The following is a 23,831-nucleotide window of genomic DNA, read 5'->3' as shown; positions in this document are numbered from 1 at the left end:
ACCTGACAGGATTGGACAGAGCTGAGGACTGCACCTGAAGAAAGGATTGCAAACCTTGAAAACATTCTAACCATGCAAAGGCAGAAGGATCACCTGTGTTGCACCCTCTGAGCTACTGTGCCCTGCTGACAAACCAGCTAAGGGCGTTCCAAGGTCGGGCATCCCTCCTGACATGTCCTTACCTAGGCCATCATTACGCTGGGAAGAACCAGGCTTAGTAAAATCAGAGGAAGATGATTCTTCCTGAATCTCTAAGCAGCTCTAGCACAAATTAGAGGGCACTTCAGACTGAGATGCCAGAATATGACAGGCAGGATAGAGGGAAAGGCGCTTAGGTTTCTTAGCCACAGGCGCCATTAGTCCTTCAGTATGCTTAACAGGCCACTGAAGGTGTGCATGCAGCTGAATTCACGCTGCAAAATTTAAGAGCACAAAATTTAGGCATTCCACGGCTAGGCATCACAAAACTAGGTGCAATTTCACTGCGCCAAACTTAAGTGCACAACCAATGTATCCCAGATTGTGCGCACAGGCTGCATGCCCAAAAGAAACTTGGTGCACCACTCGGAAGCACATGCAGACCTACTTCCATGCACTGACAGCCTGAAGAGGGCAGCCTAATGAGCAGAAAAAAGCGTGCAAAAACACCGCTGTGATCTACCACGTGGTGCACAGAGAGAAAGCCTAACAGTTGAGCAGCCTAGCATACCCGGGCTGCTCAACCCGCCAGGATGCCCAAGACTCTTAACCTCCCACAAGAGCGGGAACGAACATCGGAACGGCCCACTGAGCACGGAGACCAGAGGAATGGGAAGGCCTACAAACAACCCTTCTACTCCATCTCTGTCTTTCTCCTCTTTTTTCTTTTTTTTTTAACTTTACCTGAGCTCAGCCTTTCCGGGCTGAGTACAGAGACTATCTCCAGCTGCAGGGAGAGAGGGCATATACCGTCACCGCTGCACTCGGCTTCCTGCAACTGCTGCTTTTCAGCTGTTTTAATCAGCTAAGTCCACGCTGGCTGAGAAAACCAGGATCAAGTCACTCATCTGAGGGACCACGGAAATCATCTCAGGAATTTTCAACTGGAGGAGGGACCATTTGGTATCACTGCAGGAGGGTGGGGCAAATTAAATCTCTTATTATTTCTCCTCTAAAATTTGAGGCAATCCCCAGTAGGGAAATGCACATCCACCATCTTTTAGAGACAGAGAATAATGGCAGGCTGATGTCACTGCAGGAGTTTATATACTGTGACGTCAGTTTGCTCTGTCTCTATATGCTGGTAGAGATGTATAACCCACTGGTCCTGAATTCACCTGTCTGGGTGCTAGGAAAGTGTTTTTTAAATTCTGTGTATACATTTTGCATAAAAACTAGGGGTCCTGCCCTCACCTCTAACCCCTTCAGAAAGTGCCATTTGGTGCTAAATACCATTGTGGGAGATGCTGTGGTTCTGCTGCCTTGTTTAGGACTTAATTAAATGAATAGTTCTAATCTGGCATCCGTATTTAAATTTGTGTAGTCAAAAGTGTGGGTGATATTCAGTTTTAGCTATGGACCTCTATCTCCCTATTCATGTTTTTTGCTGGGCAGCAAACGAACATTGCAAAGAGTACCTGGAAATAAAAAAGCTTCATGGTAACAAATAGAAAAGAAACCTTTAAAAGAAGGAAAAAATTATCAAGCAATGGGTGGCAAGCATAAGGCCAGGCCTGGCTTTTCTTTTCATCCCCTCCCCCAAGCTAAAGTAAGATAACTGTAACGCTGATTTGAAATGGAAGAAACAAGAGTATGAATTACACAGTGCGCTGAGATGTAAGTGCAGAGACTGGGTAAATTGGCAGCCCTTTGTTTTACACGTGCTGAAGTATATTTTGTTCAAAACGCTATCTATGGTTTCAAATCTGCTTTTAAATCTGGCTGTTCTCTATTCAGAGTGTTGGCTTGAGCTCCAGTTCATAACTAGCAAACCCTATGTATACATCCAACAAGATGGCGTATCTTAACTACTATGGCCTAATAGTTCTGCTGACATTACTTTTTTCAGGTTTCTCTTTCTGATCATAACCGTTTTGATGTTAACCATGTTTACTTTAATAAATAAATAGTAGCAGTAATTATGTCACTGAGAGATTTTTTTTTCTCTCTGCAAAAGCAAAAAATATAACTAAGAAACAAAACAACATGATCTAACAACCATGCCCTCAGTGTACATAACACACTTATCCTTGTTTGTCTTAAAAGTAATTTATGTCATGTTTTTCTACTTTTGGTTCCACTGTTTCAAAAACTAGCAACATAATTTTATATGAAAAATAAAAAAACGGAGTCATCCGACCTAAGTAAGCATGCAGTTCTGTTGAGGAACTCATTGGTATAGAAGAAGCTTTATCCATGTGCAGCGTTTGCTGCATGAATTTGTTACATTCTTAAAACAGGCATTGTGTTCTTCTCAAAGGATTTTGCTGTTAGCATAGGATGGGAATAGGCAACTCCGGTTCTGCAGTGCCATAAACATGCCTGGCTTTCAGGATATCCACAATGAATTTGCATGAGATATATTTGCAAACAAAGGAAGTAGTGCCTGCAAATATATCTCATACATAATCATTGTGCGTATCCTGAAAACCAGACCTGTATGTGGGACTCCAGCACCAGAGTTGCCGACCCCTAATGTAGGATAATGCAAGCAAAAAAGTAAACAGATGGTTCTTCTGAAAGGTCCGTTTCTCTTGCGTTATGCACTGCTTTATGACACAATGAAATGTTTTCTTTTTGCTAGTTGATTTCATTTAGAGGCGGACAGAAAATTTGCGATCTACGATCACCATTATACAGTCAATTCTATAATCCAGTGAGTTTCCTAGGGGTGAGGTTTGCCAATTTGTAGTGATAGGATCCCTGAAAATCCAGGAAAAAATGATAGTCCTCAGCTGTATCTGAAGTTGTGCAGCAGCAGACACTCTGGTGCACGTAGGTGCAACAATCAGAGGATGTAACTTCAAACGGAAAACCAAAGCACAAGAAAAGGGCAACATTTTTCATAGTTGAAAATAGAATCAAGGCTGATATTCAGCACAACTTAGCCAGATAAGTCCAAACTTATCTGGCTAAGTGGCTCATTTCAATAGTCTGCCACATAAAGTTATCTGGTTAAGTGAGGGGACAACAGGGGTGTTCCGGAGTGGAGCTACTTATCTGGCTAACCTACTGGATAAATGCTGATATTTAGGCTTATCTGGCTAGGTTAGCTAAAAGGTTAGACCTGCTATTCAGCTGGTCTAAAGTTAGCCAGTTATATTTATCCGGCTATTAGATTGTTGAATATATTCAGCGGTGCGGCTCTGCTGCTGAATATCTCAATCGCGTTAACCAGAAATGTATCTGGGTCTTGCTCAGCTGGACAGTGGTAGTATACATGTAAGGTAAACCTTCACGCATAAATGGACAAGTTTCATGACACTCAAATATTATTTATTATGTAACTATGTAACCGGATTTTACTGGCACTGTTATGTTAATTGATATTACCCAATTTAACTCTTAAATTTACTTTACGTGCCTATCTGTAAACCGTTGTGATGGTATATACTGAACGACGGTATAGAAAAGATTTTAAATAAATAAATCCCCAATAAAGTTTTACTTTTAGCTTTATGGTTAAACATGAGCTGAATTAATGATGTAACCAAGAGCCATTTTCGGTTATTATTAAGCCCTGGGACATGCCAAAAGTGCAGCTAGTGAAATAGAGGAGGATCCGTGCAGTACAGCCCCTCCCATTGAGGGTACTGGGATGGACATTCCCCTCCTGTGAGATTATACAGGGTGGCCCATGGAAGAGTAGCCTGCCTCCAATACCAGTGCCACGCAGGCAGGCTACTTTTCCATGGGCCACCCTGTATAACATGCTTTCTACAGAGAGCTCGGGGGGGGGGGGGGGGCAGTATAGTTTGCAGTTCTGGAGGAAGGGTGTAGATTTTGCCTCAGTTGTATTTTGGCCTACCTGGGGACCTGGGCTCCATCCTGCCTGGGATCCTTCGGGTCAAGTCAAGGGCTCCACTGCTGTACTCTTCTACCAAGGGGAGGAGTGGGTGTCCTGGGAATATTTTGAATTTTGGACTTTGCTGGACACCTGGCCCTTTCTTGGACTCAGGAGCGAGGAACCCTGTCTTCAGGATACTCAGGGATAGGAAAGACCTGCCCGCTGAGGTGGTGACCCACTGCAAGGAACAACTCCGCTGTTAGTATTTTTGGGGGGCAAGAAAGACTTTTGGTTCAGCGCCCAGGAGGTAGATTTTTGCCCTCCTTCCTTCTAGAGTGGAGAAACTACCCAAGCTGCTGTTTGGACATCGGATCCCACCCAGTTAGGTTCCACACAGGAAAAGAACAGGAAAAAGATAGAGTAAAGATCCTGTGAGGACACCCATCCAGCATCTTTATCCTAGGGGTTTGGTTGGACTCTCTGTGTAAGGATAAAATTTTGGCCATCTTTGGAAGGGCTTTTCCCGACCAGTCTAATCCTGTCTCTATCCCTCACTATATGACTCTAAGCATGTCACTTATCCTCCTGTAGCTCAGATGGCAATTGAGCATGGACAGGATAATCATGTAAATGATCATTTACAGTACAGTGCACATTGGTGTAGTTATGTAAATGGAGGCCCAGGAAGGTGGACAGATCCCTTGCCGCTTAAAATATTCCTGCACAGATAAGAGGTAAAGCTTGTAACCAAAGAAAGTCTGTGGAGCTGGATTCATATTTATTGTCTGAGAAGAGATGGGCGTTTTACATTGAGAAGAACACAGTGTTTTGCAAAGAGAACTATCCAGGAGAGAACTGGCTTGTGGTGGCTATTTGGCGTTACTCTTATAAGATAAGTCATGACATTACAATTATAGGAATTGAAAAGCTAATAATTATTTTATACACTTTCTTAAATTGCATAACAAAAAAGAACCACAAATGCCACAAGGGAGCTAGGGCTGCACTCAGCGATACAAGTACATACAAGAGAAGTGCAGAATAGATTTGCAGTCCAGAAATTTATCAACTTTATCATCAAATTTATTAGTATTTCATATAATGGCAACTCCACTGGGTTTATAATAATAATTCAATGGGTCCCCCGACATGGACCCCGTGTTTCGCCATCATGCTGCGTCGGGAGGGACAGGCGTCTTTATGACAGCATTCTGTAAAATTAAATATATACATCAGAACCAAAATAGGGAGGGCAAGCCGACACAGAGGTAAGAACAAACTATCAACATACTGTATTTGTTGCAAGTCAGAGTTTCCAGGGAGCGCACAGGCTTCCAGTACTTCAGCAATTTAAAGCACAAGTTTTGGCGTGAAAATTACAGAGGACTCAGGGAAGCAGGGAAAGTCGCCAATCAGGACGCCAAGAGTCTAAACCAATCAGAGAGCAGAAAAGACAGACAATCCAATCATTGCAAGGGAACGTCAAGTAAAATAACTCCATTCCATTTCAACATTCAATTCTTTGGACCAGATTTTCTAACCTACATACGGGCGTAGATTTGTGCGCACAACCCGGCGCGCACAAATCTACGCCCAATTTTATAACATGTGCGCGCAGCAGCGCACATTATAAAATCCGGGGTCGGCGTGTGCCGAGCCCTAGGAGAGCCCTGATGGCTTTCCCCGTTCCCTCCGAAATCGGAGCGGCCTCGGAGGGAACTTTCCTTTTGACCCCCGCACCTTCCCCTCGCTTCCCCTATCTAACCCACCCCCCAGCCCTACCTAAATCCCCCCCCCTACCTTTATTATTTAAGTTGCACCTGTCTCTGGGCAGGCATAGGTTGCGCACACTGGCTGAGTGCCGGCGCGCGATTCCCCGGCCTAGCAGGCCTTCGGAGGCCTCTGGCCATGCCACCATCCCAGACCGCCCCGCCCCTTTTTTCAAGCCCTGGGACATATGCACGTCCCAGGGCTTCCGCGCGTCACCGAGCCTAAGCAAAATAGGCTCGGCGCACGCAGGAGTGGGTTTTTGGCGTTATGCGTGTAACCCTTTGAAAATACTCCCCTTTGGGTTTAACTGTATCTAATAAGTAAATCCATTTTTGTTCCCTCTTAAGCAAATACTCAGTGTAGTTACCTCCCCGCAACGAGGGGCAAACTACATCAAGAACAAAAAAATACAGATCCTGAACAGAGTGTGACGCCTGGATCCAATGGTCGACCAGGGGAGCATTTTCCCGTTGATTTTTTAATGTTGGAGCGATGCTCAATTATGCGAGTTTTTATCATACGAGAGGTTTTGCCTACATACAGTTTCTGGCATGGACAACGAATTACATAAACCACCCCAGAGGTAGAACAATCTGAGGCACCATATAACACAAATGTTTTGTTATAGATTGGGTGTATAAATGATGTTATGGGAGACATCAAGGGGCAAACTGAACACTGGCCACATGGCTTATGTCCACTTTGGGGCTGAGTATGTAAACTGTCAGAAATATGTGTGGAATGAACCAGCATGTCCCTGAGGTTTTTACCTCGGCAGTAAGTGAACCGCAGAGGACAATTAAAAAATGTATCCAATGACAAAGAAGACCAATGTTTACGGATAATCTTAGTAATTTTAGCGCTTGAGGTGGAAAATGGGAGAATACAGTTAACAGAAGTGTCAGATGAGCGGTTTTGGGGTAGAAAAAGTAAATCCCTATTCACATTATAAGCTTGCCTCAGGACTTTACGGGGGTACCCTCTTTCACAGAACCTAGCAGTCATCTGCTTAGCTTGGGACATAAACCCAATCTTTGAAGAGCAGAGCCAGCGCAATCTTAGAAATTGGCCCATAGGAATATTATGTTTAAGATGTCGCGGATGACAACTGTCAAAAGTCAAGAGAGTGTTACGATCCGTATCCTTACGGAAAATCGAGGTAGGAAAACCACCATAGTGTAGAGAAATCATTATGTCAAGAAAGGAGATGTTATTGCAATGTATATTGAAATTAAACTTCAAATTGCGATTACACTGATTAAGCCAATCAAGAAACATAAAAAATTGTATGTCAGTACCTAACCAAATAAGTAGCACATCATCAATGCATCGTAACCAAAGGTGTATAAATGGTAGCCAATCAGAGGAGTAAACATGAGTATTTTCAAATTCTGTGACATAAGGCATGCTAGGCTAGGGGCCATAGTGGCACCCATAGCCGTGCCCTTTACTTGTTGGTAAAAAGTATGGTCAAAAATAAAAAAGGTTTTTGTAAGAGCTATACGGGCTAAATTCAACAAAAAAGAGGTAGGGACATGGATAGGACCGGTACGAAGATTCAGTGTGGCTTCAATAACATTCAACACCTTATCTTGGGGGATATTAGTGTATAGTGAGATGAAGTCCAATGTAACCAAGTAGCATGATTCAGGAGGAACAAGAAGATCATGAAGAATGGTAATGAGATGTGTAGTGTCTCGGACAAAAGATTTGCTCAGGGGAACAAATGGTTTTAGAAAAATATCTACAAATTTGGATAGTGGCTCCAAAAGAGACCCAATGCCCATCACAATAGGGCGTCTGGGGGGATTTTGAAGGGATTTATGTATTTTAGGCAAGATGTAAAAGACCGGAGTCACTGGGAATTCTGATACCAAAAATTGGGCTTCACGAGAGATAATAAATTTCCGGTCTTGAGCTTCTTGCACTAAAGATTTTATAGTTTCTATAAGGTCGTTTGTAGGGTCATGAGGAAGTGGGCAAAAGAATTCAGAATCATTTAATTGACGAATTACCTCTGTCTCATAAAAAGATTTGTCAAGAATTACAATGCCCCCACCCTTATCTGCAGGTTTAATTATAATGCTTGGATCCGCTGCTAGCGTTTAATGGCTATCCTTTCATCACGGGATACATTCTGAAACATATCCGTGTTCTGAATTAATATCAGCAATTTCAGACCGGATCAATTTTTCAAAGACAATTAAAGTGGGGTCTACAGGGCCCGGAGGGACCCATCTAGATTTTGTAAAAACCAATGAGCCATCTTGAGATGTTGGGGTATTAGCAAAAAAAGCTTTAAGTTTCAGTGATCTAAAGAAATGGTAAAGGTGAATTTGTTCATCAAAATCATTACATCTTACGGTAGGGACAAAAGAGAGACCCTTTCCCAATACCCGAAGTTCAGATACAGATAATGAGCAAGATGACAGATTAAATACATTGTCAACGCCACCTTTGCTCACTGCCACGGGTCTTGCTGTTGGCGTGTGGCTTGCGTGACTCTTTGAGATTGTTGGGTCAACCCGCCCCTGAGACCGTGCATTTCGGGAGTTCAGATACGGCTGTGCTGAATCTAAAAAAGAAGGCGGTACAGATGAGAAAGATGGCACTGCCGATGAGAAAGTTTGACCGGGTGGAGGAAAACCTGTAGACACTATCTGGTGATCCTGGTTCCCCAAAGGTGGCCCTTTTTCGCCGGAGGAATCGTCTGAAGAGGATTGTGCAAAGGTCACTGCTTTTTCGGGAAAAAGAAAAAATAATGGGACATTTCCTGTAGACCTATGATTATATATAAGGCTGAAGATAAAGTGTTTAATTTCTGATGATGCCTATTATGATGGTCTGTATTATAACAGTATAAAATTGTTGATGAGGTGGAGTACAGTGGTATATAGTTCATATTTATTATGCCATTATTCACTAACTTCTGAACAGTAAAGTTTTAGTTTGGACCCTAACCCAATGCACCCTGCAAGGTTCTTGGCACATAGCACACAGTGAAGAGATTACCCCCTCTCCCAGGGTGATTTCAGTAAGGAGGAAGTCACCCCTGCACTGGGCCCTGAAAGTTAAATTGTCCCCCCAACCAAAAGGATTCTCATCCTGGGGAAAGGGGCATAAAAAAAGAGCTAGCCAGGGTCTCTGCCCTGAAGAGTTTATCAATTCTTTTATGGCCCCACCCATGCAGGACAGGCACACTGGGGTGGACTTACAATGATATCAAGGATTGTGACCAGGTGGGCTCTGGGCATGTGACAGAATCTGTAGAAATAAGGGTCAACAAAAAAAGATACAGTGGATACCTTTTTATTTATTACATCTGTGACAAGCTTTCAAGAGTTAACCTCTTTTTATCAGGTCAGTGATGATCAAAGGAGTAATTTTCAAAAGGGTTTTACACGTGTACATGCACTTTACCCGGGTCAGAGGGCTTTAGAAGATTGCTACAATATATACCATTGAATTGTCCATAGGTTTCACCCATGTCAAGGGCACTTAATGCAGGTATATGGCTTTTGAAAATTACTGTGATAGGATGTGACATTTACATGCATAACTCCTTTGAAAATTATCTCCATAGTGCAGTTACATTAGGTTAACCCAACATGACTGCTCTGTTTCTTCATTGGCCTGATGAAGAGACGATAACTCTTGAAAGTTTATCACAGATGTATTAAATTAGTCCAATAAAAAGGTATCACCTACAGCTTGTTTGTTTACCTTTAATTCCACATATCCAAGTATTTATTTATTTTAAAACATTTTTTGCCCGAGCCCTCTAAAGTTCGGGACGGGAAACAAAAGAAACATACATAATAAAAACAAGCAAGCCATTGACGAAGACGGGACAATTGGCTGCTCCTGTTTGTCCTGTCTTTGTCAATGGCGTGCTTGTTTTTATTATGTATGTTTCTTTTGTGACACATTAACCACAAAACTTGGTATGATCTGGATACTTATAAGCACTGCCTACTTTAAGGCTCATGATCCGCAAAATAGAAGAAACCTATGTTCCTGTCAGGTAGCGAATTAAAGAATACTGATGCAGGATTGTAAATGCAGAAACACGAACAATCTTACCCTCATCCTACAGAACGTGATGCTCATGATGGGGGGAAAAAAAAGCAACCCCAAATCCTACTCATTTCCTTTTTTTTTGTGCAAATTAATTCTAAAATCATCTTAGTAGGAAGAGATGATGTCCTCAGAGTTGAAAATGAGGGTGACATAAGTTTCTTTTATGCTCCCTCAGAGAATCAGCGCTACAAGCATATAACAGAAGTAAGAGGGGGAATCCCGTGCCCTCTGGAAACAGGATATTCTTTTTTGGATTTTTATTTTTGTAATAACCACTAAATTGGTTGAGTTCCCACTGGCATATTTATTTACATACTAACATAGTAATGACGGCAGAAAAAGACCAAATGGTCTTCTTATGGTAGTGACTGCTTCTCTGTGAAGGTTACCCCCCACGCCTTATGTTAAGGGTAGTAATATTTACAAGCTAAACCAAGCAACTATCAAATCCATAACAAAATCACTGCTAGCAACATTGCTACAAGGTGAGCAGCCTTCTTCATAATTCAGACAGTGCTGCTTGAATGTGCTTTGCTTTTGGACTTGTCCATAGAAGTAGTCCTGGGCTTTTTCCCTACTGTCTGCATTATCAGTACCCCGGACCATAAAAGTCGGGGGCCCAGCATTCGCTTTCACCAGAATCTAATTCCACCTTACAGTTTCTTAGTGGGATTTTGATGTCTAGTGTACAGCAGCCCCTGCTGCATTGCATGGCCACGTCTTAGCAGGAACTCTCGGTTTGATTCGCTTCCCTACCTAGCCCCATCACAAGACAGGCCAAGGTGGGGTGGGGTGGGGGTGTCCAGGGGGAGTAGGGGGACACTGACAAATAGAAGCAGCGCCCCCTGTGCCTCTGGGGCCTTTCCTTCCTGTGGCCATTGTGGTTCCCTCCGTTCAGACAGCTGATCAGTGAACCACACAGGTGGTAGGAGGTGACCGCACAGCCACAGGAGTAGCAGCTAGATAGAAGCGCCAGCTCAGAGCACAAGATGAGAGGCGCCTTGGGACTAGGGAAATGGGGGGAGAGAGCAGGACAATTCCGGGTGCAGGTCACGCCTGCTCAATTGTGCCATGGGGGGGGATCCCCTCCCCCTCCCACCCAGACCACCAGGATGCCACTTAGCCCGGCACTAATCCTGTCTCGACCACTCACTATATGACCCTAAACATGCCGCTTGTCCTCCCATGGCTCAGATGGCAATTGCCAAGAAAATCAACCACCAGAACTCCAACCGTTTAAACAAACATACTCGGCTCGCACACCGTCGCTGTCATGTATATTTCACCTGCTTAAAATCGTAAACTTATGAAAACATTTCCACAAGTTATAAATATTTAAGGAAGGAGGCGGATAGTTTCATACTAGTACGTTACACCATGGCAATGTATCTGCTGTACATGTATGTAATCATTAACTACCGCCATCCGTCCACATGAATTTTTTGTTTATCTGATTCTTTTTTCTTCTTTTTCTGCAGTGTAATGTACTAGTATCCGCCTCCTTCCTTAAATATTTATAACGTGTGGAAATGTTTTCATAAGTTTACGATTTTAAGCGGGTGAAATATACATGGCAGCGACGGTGTGCGAGCCGAGAAAGTTTGTTTAAACGTTTGGAGCTGTGGTGGGTGATTTTCTTTGTAGATTTGGAAGTGTTCATTTAATCACCCAGTCGTGGTTTATTGATTTTTGGTGTTTTCAGATGGCAATTGAGCTAAACAGGATAATCATGTAAAGGATCGTTTACAGTACAGTGCACATTGGTGTAGTTATGCAAATGACGCATGGTTTAAAATAAAAACTATTAAGTCATTTTTTTCATACATTTAAAAAAAAAAAAAAAAAGAGAAAATGTAGGGCTCTTTTTAAATAAAGGATCTTTGATGTTGGCCAGTGCTCTGTTTCTTGCTCTCCTTCACTTCTTGCTCATCCTTTCCTCCCAATAGTAAGGCTTCTTTTTTTTAAGTGGTGTCCCCTTGTAGCCGGGAGCATTATAAGATTGACTCGGTGAGGAAGAAGGAGAGGGAGTCATCTCATCCCAGGTTTAAACTGGGAAGGAGCCTGAAAGTCTGGGCACATTTTCTGTCTTTTGGAACTGCTTTGGGTGAGGGAGGGGACTCCTGTTCTCATACTCCGCCCAGAGTTGAGAGTTATTTATTTACAATATTTACAGGAGCACTCTCCCCAGAAAGTCTGACGTACTGGCACTTTAAAACAAAAGCTTGGCTAATTTTAGCTGCTAGGCGTGGTTTTTCCTAGTGGCCTTCCGGACAGGCTTTTTTTTTTTTTTTTTTAATTCATGCATTTTCCCTTTTTCTTTTGTTTAAATCACAGGCTCTACTGGGTCTCCAGAAAGTGACAGCTCAGGCCCAAGGCTGCTGGCTGAAATATTGGTACCACTCCTGGTGTTCATATTCCTCCTCCTTCTGGCTGGGTATTTCTTCAGGTAGGAGTTTTTCAGCCGCTGACATTTCCCTGTTATATCATTTCTAGCAAGCCTGAACCCGTTTGCGTAATTCTGTTTACTCGGCATGGTTAGCTAAGGAAACTGCACGGCAGAGCAGAAGTTTCAGTTGCGTGCAGTGTTGCTGGAGCTGACACTTTCTCTGCCCAGCTGACAAGAGAGAGAGAGAGAGACTTTTTTCAGGAACTATGTGGTTTGTATAGAAAATCATTTTGGGAAGAGTGCTTGAAGCTTAAAATGTCTGTCTTTAAAAAACCGTAACATGCTGGCTTATTTTGAAGGTTCAGAAAACAAAGAAAAGCTGTTGTCAATGCGGGTGACAAAAAGATGCCAAATGGAATCTTAGAAGAACAAGGTAAATGAGACTTTGATGCATTGATAAGGGTTATGGAAAGATGTAATTATCCTTGCTGATAAACAGTGGCATTTTCATTATGTTGGCCCATATTGAAGTAGAAGTTGTTTAGCAAACATGGTATTATGTATTATGCTTTATGTACCTTTTTGGGTTTTAGAGTTCAGTAGCTAAAGTGGTTGCCTTGTAGTTTATTTTTGTTCTTTTTTCTATTTATATCATATGGGATAGGGCATCTTGGCCTCTGAGCACGAAATCTTTATCCCTACTTGCATTCACGTAGGCAATAGGAAACCTACATTTTGTCAAGAGAGAAAACACAGCCTAGCTGGTAGTGAACAGTAGGGATGAGAGATAATTATGCTGGGGTATCTGATGTGGGATGCACATACATGTAGTACCTCTTGTGGGATGCACATACATGTAGCTCCTCTTGTGGGATGCACATACATGTAGCACCTCTTGTGGGATGCACATACATGTAGCTCCTCTTGTGGGATGCACATGACATCTTTGCTGTGTGGCATCACTGTGGGATGTCACAGCATCCGTGCTGTCTGTGTCACAAGCCCAATGAGCCTTCTCTGACTCTTGGACTTCAAGACAATCAGGATCTGCTCCAGTACCCTAAGCCTTGATGAGGGAGAGGTCTAAAGCTGAGGTGCCACGGCTCTTCATTCACAGCACCTCTGTGTGTATTTCTTTCACTCAGTATTTACCTACCCTTTGTATTATCCAGGTCGTTCAGTGTGTAGATCTGTTCACAGCCCAGTAGAACTCAGTATGATGAGAGTATATTTTGCTATTAGAGGCACGTCCCAGGTTCCCTTTTTCACCTAGACTGGGTGTGCAGTCTCCCCATTGCTCCTAGTCCTGACCAGACCGTCAGGCCTGTAAACTGAACTTGAATACTATCCACTGTGCCACCAAAGTGACCTCTGTGAAGGTTAATATTTACATAGTTCCATCCATGTGCACGGACATATCCAGGATAATTTGCATGCTTAAACTATTTAACTATTATGCTACACAACCAGCCTTTTTAAATTAGTGATTATGATTATTATAACAGAAAGCTTGGGCCATCATAGGCTGGATGGGGAATTATGTGGTTTATGGGCTAAATGGCAAAATGATCAGAAGCTAGAGAGGGAAGAGTTTTCAGATGGAAGTGGGGATAAAGAGAAAACCGGATGCTATCGGAAGGGAGCTGGATACAAAGCTTAGTAATAATGAAAGACTGATTGTTCATAGGTTGAAACAATTGATAAGAAGTTATGAATTGGAACAGGTTAATTAATTACATCAAGAGTTCAGACAGGCCTGGTGCTACCGGGTGTGCATACTGTGCAATTGCACAGGGCGGCACAGTCAGAGGGGAGGTGGAAGAAGCAGCCCGCTAGGCCACCGGTGGATCTGTCCCCACCGGTGGCCAAGAAGAGGAAGAGGCCCATGAGGCCACTGGTGGACCCCCATCTCACCAGTGGCCCGGAAGAAAAAGAGGCCCATGAGGCCACCGGTGAACCCCATCTCACCAGTGGCCCAGAAGAGAAGAGGCCTGTGAGGCTGCTGGTGGACCCCATCCCATCGGCGGACTGGAAGAAGAGGAGGCCCACAAGGCCGCCAGTGGACTCTATCCCACCGGTGGCCTGAAAGAGGAAGAGGCTCGTGAGGCCACCAGCGACCCAGAAGAGAATGAGGCCTCTGAGGCTGCCAGTGGACCCCATCCCACCAGCGAATGGGAGCCTGCCTGGTTGTGTGTGTGTGTGAAGAAAATGTGTGCTTCCTCTCTAATCCGTCTTACTCAGGATGACTGTAAATAAAAAGTTTTCAGGTATGGAGAGCGGAGAATTTTCCATCCTTATTAGTTTTACTTATTGATGTCTAATTTATTGTTTGGGAAATTTTTTAAATTTTGTATGAGCTCTTAATTATTGGACGTTATTCTGTTCCTTAGATCAGTGGTCCCCAACCCTGCCCTGGGGGCCCATCAGCTAATTGGGTTTTCAGGATATCCACAATGAATATGAATGAGACAAAAGTTGCATGTTATGGAGCTCATACAAAATTTTAAAAATTTCCCAAACATTGGAAATATTCTTTTTATAATTATGGTTTTACTAATATGATTTATATTCCTCTATTTTATTCTTTGATGAATGATTTATTTAAGACTGGTGATGTTTCTGTTTCTCCATTGCTGCATTGCATACAGAGTGTGGCTTGTTGTGGTTTCCGCTTTCCAGTTCAGTTTCTGTTTATAGTTTATAGTCTCTGAATTTATCATTTATAGCAGGGGTCGGGAACCTTTTTGGCTGAGAGAGCCATGAACGCCACATATTTTAAAATGTAATTCCATGAGATCCATACTAACTACAACCCCCCACCCTCCTGACTCCCCCAAAACCTACCAAATTAATTTACTACAACCCCCTACTCTCCTGACGCCCCCAAGACCTGCCAAATTAATTTACTACAACCCCCCATCCTCCTAACCCCTCCCCCAAGACCTGCCAAAAGTCCCTGGTGATCCAGCGGGGGTCCAGGGCTTGCAGACAAATCTTAAAAAAAAAGTAAAAATCTAACAAAACCCCCCACCCTCCTGATGCCCCCCAAGACCTTCAAAATTAATTTACTACAACCCCCACCCTCCTGACCCCCCCAAGACCTGCCAAAAGTCCCTGGTGGTCCAGCGGGGATCCGGGAGCGATCTCCTGGACTTGGGCTGTCGGCTGCCAGTAGTCAAAATGGCGCCGACGGCCCTTTGCCCTCACTATGTCACTGGAGTTGACCAATGGCAGCGGTAGCCCCTGTGACATAGTAAGGACAAAGGGCCGTCGACGCCATTTTGATTACTGGTAGCCGACGGCCCTTTGCCCTTACTATGTCACAGGGGCTACCGCCGCCATTGGTCGACCCCAGTGACATAGTGAGGGCAAAGGGCCGTCGGCGCCATTTTGACTAATGGCAGCCGACATCCCAAGTCCAGGAGATCACTCCCGGACCGCTCCTGGACCCCCGCTGGACCACCAGGGACTTTTGGCAGGTCTTGGGGGGGTCAGGAGGGTGGGGGTTGTAGTAAATTAATTTTGGAGGTCTTGGGGGGCGTCAGGAGGGTGGGGGGTTTTGTTAGATTTTTACTTTTTTATTAAAGATTTGTCTGCGAGCCAGATGCAGCCATCAAAAGAGCCATATCTGGCTCCCGAGCCATAGGTTGCTGACCCCTGATTTATAGTCTCTGAGTTTGGTGAGGGTGAGTCTGTGTTCTGCATGTTTAATTGAGGTGTGGGTATTCTGTGTTAAAAAAAACAAAAACAAAAAACAGTGAGGAGGGGGGCAGTACAGTAATTGTTCTCACAGGGCAGCAAAAATGCTAGCATCGGCCCTAGGTTCAGATGACACAACAAACAACTGTGAAAGTGTGCGTAAATAATTTTTCAAAATGTGTGCTCTGTCAGTTGATTTCAGTGTCGTCTCTTAATCGATTTACTAGGAAAAGATAATGACCTGCAATTTCAGATATACAGCATGATGAGAAGGCAAGGGCACATATAGGCGCTCAGCTTTGTCTTTCCAGATAGAGACCTACTGCAAAGGTATTACTACTAAATAGATGTTGTTTTAAACAGTGAAATAAGTAGCACTTCCTTTTCTAAAGCATGATTATAATATTGTGCTTCTTTGGGGCATTCCGCTTTTGCAGTACAATGTTTTAGTCATGAAAAGATGTGGTAGAGAACATTAGTGTACAGTAGTCTCATTGCTCACAGTTTGGTCATTACACTTTGTGAATGGATAAATGAAGATCTAATACGTCTATGGCAATAGTGCTACCAGGAGGTGCAAAATGTGACATGACGGTCTCATAGTGTGGCCCTACCCATAAGTTATTTACACTGTCCTAAGGTTGTTGGAAACAGCTGTACATCTAACATTGTAATTAAATATAACAAAAAAAGCTACTAGCCCATTGTAACACATTGAAAGGCAAATGCTATTTTTTAACTGAAGCTTCATGTATCAGAGTTTCCATAATCTATGTGGAAGTTTCAGCTGAGGCAGGACTGAGAATGATCCAGTACATTTTGTAAGAATTTCCGCGAAACCATTGCAGCTCGAATGTGGAAAAGATGTCAGTGTATCATATCTGCCACCAGGCTGTTTCGGCTGCAGCAGACCCGCGGCTCAGCCCCCTCACCTCTTTCAAAGTGATCCAGTACCTGGTCCCTCATCTCTGGCGGCTGTGGGCCGCTGGCTCCGTCCTCGCGCTGCCCCTGGGGCCTCCGGCTCTGCTACAGTTCCTGATGTTCCGCGTCGGGGCCTCTCCGCATAGCCCACGGAGAGACGCCATTCTGACCAGCACCGCGCCCCTCCCTAGGTGTGCGCGCGCGCGCACACAGCTGATCCTTTAATAGGGCCCGTGGCAGAAACCTGGCCGCGGCCCTGGATGATGACGTTGACTAAGATCCGGTATATAATGCCGGGCTTCGCTCTCTCAAATTGCCTTTGCAACAGGTCCCCTTGCTAGTTGAGTACTCGTTGCTTCTTCAGTTCCTGGTTCCCGATCCTGATTGCCTTCGTTCCTGTTTCCTTGTTCCGGTGTTCCTGTTCCTTCATCTCTCCTTCAGATTGCTAACCTGGTTTCACCCTGCATTGCCTGACGATGCCGTTGCCTCTCTCCCGCCCCGGACCTCTGCATTGCTTGACCACGCCGTTGCTTCTCTCCAGCCCTGGACTTCTGCTTTGTCTGACCATCCTTTGACTCTCTCCTTGTCTACACCTCAGCCTTGCTTGCCACTGCTTCCAGACTGCCGCCAGCCTAGAACCCAGCTTGCTTAAATATGCCTCTTCAGTCTTTGTCCTGGACATAGTTCATTCAGGCTTCGGCCTGCTCTTGCTCGGGCACCTTCTGTCAGATTGTGTTCCTATTGGCGCCCGGGACTCTGCCACATCCAGTACAGACTGATACCTACACCAGTTGCTGCCTTTGGGCTGACCTCGATCCACCCATCGACGACCACTGACTGAGGCCACCTAAATCCAGCTGGCCCCGGCACCCAAAGGCTCAACCCACGGGGAACAAGGGCTGGTATTGGTGAAGCGCCAGCCGGCCTCCGTCCTTCAGCCCTCTCTGCCTGCCGACGGTGGGGACACGTAGGATCCCTCCTACGGGTAGCGTCAACCCCATTTCGGCCCAAGGGTCCAACTCCAGCGCACAACAGACTAGTTGTACTACCAAATCTGTTGGCAATGCCCATTGTTCTTAAAGGCGGGTATTCCTGTAAATGAGAACAGCTATCAGTAAATCAGTCTGTGCCAGTGCTGCAGCTGCTGGAAGGCAGTTATGGTTTCTGAAGCAACATTTTTGCCGACCTGATCCGTAGTGTGCATTCGGTGCAAATATTGCTGCTGCCACTGGTGAGAATACCTTTTGTAGAATTTTTATTAACAAATGCCAGCACACTGCTATATGGATTTTTTATGGCACATCTGACTACCAATTGTTTTTATCCTTTGATCCTTTTTTCTGTTGCCTCATACTTTCTTAATTTCAAACAATTGTTAACTCAATTCTCCTCACCTGGTTCTGCTCTATATCCAGATAAATCACTTTTCATGCAGGTACAGTAGTTTTATCAAACTTCATAAATCAACATTGCCCTTAGCATTTATTTGAAACATTCGACATTTTCAGCTGAACACACTTCCATTACTCCTCAGGCACATTTTGCATTTTGTAACATGGTTACACAGCAGGAGATGGCAGGAAAAGACCAGTGGCTCATCCAGTTTGCCCAGTTATTCCTATTCACACTACAAAAAACATGTACGAGTTGCCAGCCACAGAGCATGACTGATTATGAGATTCCCCTCCTTATTCAGGACAGTTATAAATTGTATTAATTTCATGTTTTGTAAACTACTTTAGGTTGGATTGTTATCCAAGGAAGGTGGTATAGAAATATAATGTAAATTAACATAACAGTTTCCTCACTTGCATTTCACTTTCTTAGGCAAATGAGAATACAAGATTGTCCACTTCGTTAACACCCAGCATCCATCTTTGTAATAATTTAAATACTCCCTATACTGGCTTGGCTGTTGCCTAGCAACTAGGCTCCAAGGTCCCTTGCATGGCCTGCCAGACAGATCCAGCTACTAATGCACCTGCGTTTCCACTTCTAGAGGCTGATATTCAATGCTTTTGTCTGACTAAGTTCATACTTAGTTGGATGAATGGCAGGATGACTGGCCCCCAGATTGCCAGTTAATGTGTTATTTGGCTAGCTCGGGCATGGAGTGGGGACCTTCTGGGATAGAGCTAACAAAGCTGGATAGCTTTCGGATAGTTGAAGAGCAAATTTAAAGTTAGCTGGATAAACTTATCTGGCTAATATAGCTGAATAACCTGGCTAAGTTTTCCAGATAAGTTTATCCAGATAACGTTCCTAGCTAGCCAATGGCTGAGTATGAACTTCTTAGTTGTTATTGTATTATTCATGGGTGAATTGTGTATGATTCATATATTTGTAAAATTGTGTGGCATATAATGACAGAAGAAAATCAGAATATATTGCATGCTTTCTGCTAAACAGATTTTCTTCTGTCAGTTTGCTGTATAAGGATGCTATGGTGAGAAATTTAAAAAACAGAGACAGAGTTGTCTCATGTAATAGTCTAGTGCTGCCCGTGTAGCTCTATATTTGAATTGAGTAAATGTCCTCATATTGACTCAGGGTGTAATATTTCTCCTGTCTGGTTTGACAGAGCAGCAGAGGGTTATGCTACTCAGCAGGTCTCCTACAGGTCCAAAAAAGTACTTTCCTATTCCACTGGAGAACTTGGAGGAAGAGGTCAGGATAAGATCGGCTGATGATGGCAAACTGTTTCGTGAAGAGTATAACGTAAGTCCGTCGACTTTTTACATTTTACTTTTGTTCTTGGCAGAGAGAAGAAAGAAAGTAAAAAAAATCTCCAGTTACTGATTTTGAGAATTGCTAGGTCTCCTATTCTCTATTGAATCAGCACAGGGTTGGGTGTATCAGGTAAACTGTAAAAATAACCTTTGGCTTTGGGTTTTACATAAATTCTCAAAAACAGAGCTATCCCCTCCTTGGTGCCAGAGTGTGCCCTGTTCTTTACAGTTTATAAACTGAAGGGCAAGTTTAGAGTTGTGGATTCACAGATTAGGAATGTCTGAACTTGGCACATTTATTTTGTGGTCAGTTTTTTTTTTAATTTATATTCTGCTTTCCAGCACTTCAAAGTGGATTACATTCAGGTACTTTAGGTAATGCACTATCCCCAAGAAGGGTTTATAATCAAAGGGGCCGAGGTAGTGAAGAGTGAAGTGACTTGCCCAAGGTCACAAGGAGTGGCAGTGAGATTTGAATATTGGCTTTCCTGATTCTCAGCTTGCTGCTCTAATCACTAGGCTACTCCTTCACGTCATCTTGTAAAGTTCTTCTTATTGCTGTTTTTGGTATAACAATATACCTTGCCAGGCACAGATCAAGTACAGTCTTGCATATAATGTATATGTACAAAAAATACAACGTAGCAGGGTCCTGCTTATTATTTTCTGTCTCTATTAAGACTGACAAATGTATCCTGTTTCTTGCTGCCTGATTCTCATCGCTGCAATTGCACACTGTAGAGCAGGGCCAGTGCTTCCATTAGGCAAACTAGGTGGCTACCTAGAATGCTAAGATTTTTTGGGGGGGCGGCAAAATCCTGCCAGTGTGAGATCTGATGAGATGCTGTTTCAAAGCCAGTACCGTCAAAGAAGGGAGAGCTGTGCCAGAGCCACTGCCGCCAGTAGTTAAGTTGGGGGACTGGGGGTGAATGACCGAAGGTTTGCCTAGGGCATCAAATATGCTTGCACCATTCCTGCTGTAGTGAGAAAAAGAAAGCACTGGGATTAGCTTTCATTTGCTGTCAGGGATGGACATATTTTAAAACAGCAGTTCACATACACAAAGCTGTTTATAAGAGGAGAAGTCAATAAACTGCTATTAATCAACAGCTAATAGCCATTGCTTGTTGCCAACATTAGTAGCATGGGATCTATTTAATGTCTGGGTACTTGCCAAGTACTTGTGAATTGGATTGGCCACTGCTGGAAACAGGGTGCTGGGCTTAATGGACCCTTGGTCGGACCCAGTATGGCATGTTCTTATGTTCTAACTTTCCTCTTTTCTTCTACCCTACTAATGTTTTCTTAGCAGATTCACGAACATGAAAATCTCTGAATTCATACAAATATTCATAATATTCAATATAAAAAAGGCATGAAATGTTCTGTCTGAATTAAATCAATATTCACAAAATTATTCATGGGCACAAATATACCAAAAATTGTGGTACTCAATTTGAGAATCAAATTATCTGCCTTTATAAGTTTGTCATCACAATTTAGATCACCTTAAGATGGCAGGGAACAAGGATGAGATATAAGGTGCCCCTGAAAATTTTTAAAGGTGTATATAACATAGTAACGGGCCGATTCAGTATGGTATGCTCAGCCGAGCACACCTTTAGCCCCGGTTTGGCTGTGTGTTTTCGACGTGCTATTTTCCCTTTATACGTGCGGCCAACCCCCCCCCCCCCCCCCCCCCCGAAACTAATAGCGCCCGCAACATGCAAATGCATGTTGATGAGCCTATTAGTTATTACTGCGCGATACAGAAAGTAACGCCTGCCCAAAGGCAGAAGTTAATTTCGGCCGGCACAGGGAAAGTGTACAGAAAAGCAGAAAAAAATGCTTTTCTGTACATCCTCTGACTTAATATTATAGCGATATTAAGTCGGAGGCCCCAAAATTTTAAAAAAATTAAAAAAAAAATTTTTAATCTGCCCACGGGTTGGAAGACGGACACTCAATTTAGCTGGCGTCCGTTTTCCGAACCCGTGGCTGTCAGCGGATTCGAGAACCGACGCCAGTAAAATTGAGCGTCGGCTGTCAAACCCGCTGACAGCCGCCGCTTCTGTCAAAAAGGAGGCGCTAGGGACGCGCTAGTGTCCCTAGCACCTCCTTTTACCGCGGCCCTCATTTAAATACTCGATCGCGCGCCCAGGAGAGTGGCCTGGGTGCGCGTCGGGAGAGCTTGTGCTCTCCTCGGAGTGCCGGCTCTCCCGTGGTTTTTACTGTATCGGCCCGTAAGTTATATAACGGTCTGCTGCTTTCTTCAGCAAGAAAAAGGAGGTGATATTGCCCTTCTGGAGGTTGCTAGTGAGACCCCATCTTGAGTACTGAGTTCATTTCTGGAGACCGTACTAAAATAATACAGGGCCTGCAACACAAACTATTCACAGAAAATACGAAGATACTCAAAATTGTTCTCGCTTTGGAAAAAAGAGAAAGGGGAGATATTACAGAAACAATTAAATATTTAGTAGATCAATAAAGTACAGGATAGGGCAATTTTTCATAGAAAAATAAATTCAAGGACAAGGGAGCATGATATGAAGTTGGAGGGAGGAGACTCAAAGAAAATACAAGGAAATACTTCTCTACAGATAGGGTGTTGGATGCCTGGAGGAGCCTGCTAGCAGCGGTGGTGGATGCTTAGCACATATATCTGGAGGAGTGGTTGTGTGAAGGACATAGGGAGGCTCCTTAATGTTAGATTAATGTGTGATCATCTGCCTAGAATGGTATAGGTCTAAAGAGGCAAGACTGAAGGGACAAGCCTTGAAACTGTTTTATCAGTGCAGGATGATATTTTGTGTCATATAGACAGGTGGGCATAGATACTTTGGATCTCGTTGGGCCTCTCTTGCACATTTGATCTGGTAGATCACTCCCTCATCTTTGAGAGATGGGGGCAGATGGGGGCCAGGTGGTCAGATTCTGAGTTGGATTGCCTCATTTCTGTACAGTAGATCCTTCGCAGTATCTGTGAAGTCAGTTGTGATGATTCCACTAAATCTGTTTTGTGGAATGTTACAATGCTCATAACTGTCTCTCCTGCTACTGAATATTTGTTTTTTTACAGTCATTGGGCAGTTTAATCCATGCCTTGGGTCTACTTGGTTATTATTATGCAGACAACATTCAACGTTTCATACCAGTTGATAAAGATAGCCTAATTTCTGATCAGCAGCTTAACATGAGTTTACTTGAAATTTCAAACTGGCATCAGTCCCTTCCAGGTTCTTCCCCCTCACATTTTAGGGCTGCATTAGCAGCAGCAATAGAAAAAAAAATCCAGCATGGGTTCAGAGCCAGTGTGTGCCCTCTGGCAGGCCTTTCAGTGTCCCAACCCTCGCATGGATTTCCTTGGTTACAGGAGGAGGGGGGGGTGTGGGGTGTGGGTGGCAAGGCCTGCTAGAGTGCACGCACCTGCTTTGGCTACATGCTGGATTTCCTTTCTGTTGAGCTGTGCTATCCGGTACTGTTTTTTAAATTTCTACTAGCAGCTGCTTGGCCAGATCGGCAGAAAATCAGCCAGTTCGGAATCCTAGGACTGGTGATTCACTGAATCCCTAGAAGGCTCTGATGTTGTTGCCACTGGAAGAGGCGTTACTATGTGTGCCTACATCTATGGAAGCTTGGAAGTATGGGTAAGAGAAAGGGAATTTTCTACATTGGCCCTGTCACTGTGAAAAAGACTCCTGGTGGAAATCAGATTGGAGCAAAATCTGTTTTTCTGAGGGAAAATATTGAACATATGGCTCTTTGCTGTAGATGGATTCTGAGGTTTTAGAGTAGGGACCTGTTATGGTTCTGTTGGGGCTTTGCATGGGGGGATTGGTGTGTTGGGTTGGGGAACATGTGGGGCATTTGCTGGTAGATAATTATATCCAGGGTGGGATATTATATGAAATGTTCATGACCTTTTGTATGTGTTTTCTCTGTTATTTGGGTGTTTACCCTTTGTACATCTCTTTGGCCAGTCTTAATTTAAGGCCAGGAAGATAAGGTTGCCAACTAGCTCCAGATTTTCAGGACAGGTTGATCCAGTCCTAGCTTTATTTCCCTGCATGCGGGTACTTATAGTCTTGCTTTTCTTAGGGAATACAATAGGGAAATCAGAATAAGTCCCAGCATGCAATGGAGTAAAACCAGGACTGGATCAACCTGTCCTGAAAATCTGGAGCCAGTTGACAACAGTACAGAAAGGTGGATTTTTAGAACAACAAATGAAATATCCTGCAGGAGGTGAAGATTAACA

The 23,831-nt window shown here is 43.7% G+C and overlaps 1 protein-coding gene across 4 annotated transcripts in view; it reads left to right on the top strand.

Annotated features, from left to right (window-relative positions):
* Positions 1–23,831, top strand: part of PTPRE (protein tyrosine phosphatase receptor type E) — a 557,332-nt gene that overhangs the window by 313,190 nt on the left and 220,311 nt on the right. For 3 of the 4 annotated variants that reach the window (XM_029610013.1, XM_029610014.1, XM_029610012.1), the window contains 3 exons: positions 12,170–12,281; positions 12,581–12,654; positions 19,423–19,559. In XM_029610013.1, the coding sequence (XP_029465873.1) occupies positions 12,170–12,281; positions 12,581–12,654; positions 19,423–19,559 (323 nt within the window). Of the gene's footprint in view, positions 1–12,169; positions 12,282–12,580; positions 12,655–19,422; positions 19,560–23,831 lie in introns of those variants that run through there. The other variant, XM_029610015.1, reaches the window with a different exon arrangement.

This window comes from Rhinatrema bivittatum, chromosome 7, assembly GCF_901001135.1.
Source record: "Rhinatrema bivittatum chromosome 7, aRhiBiv1.1, whole genome shotgun sequence".
Classification (NCBI taxonomy): Eukaryota; Metazoa; Chordata; class Amphibia; order Gymnophiona; family Rhinatrematidae; genus Rhinatrema; species Rhinatrema bivittatum.
This window is presented reverse-complemented; position numbering and strand designations above follow the sequence as displayed.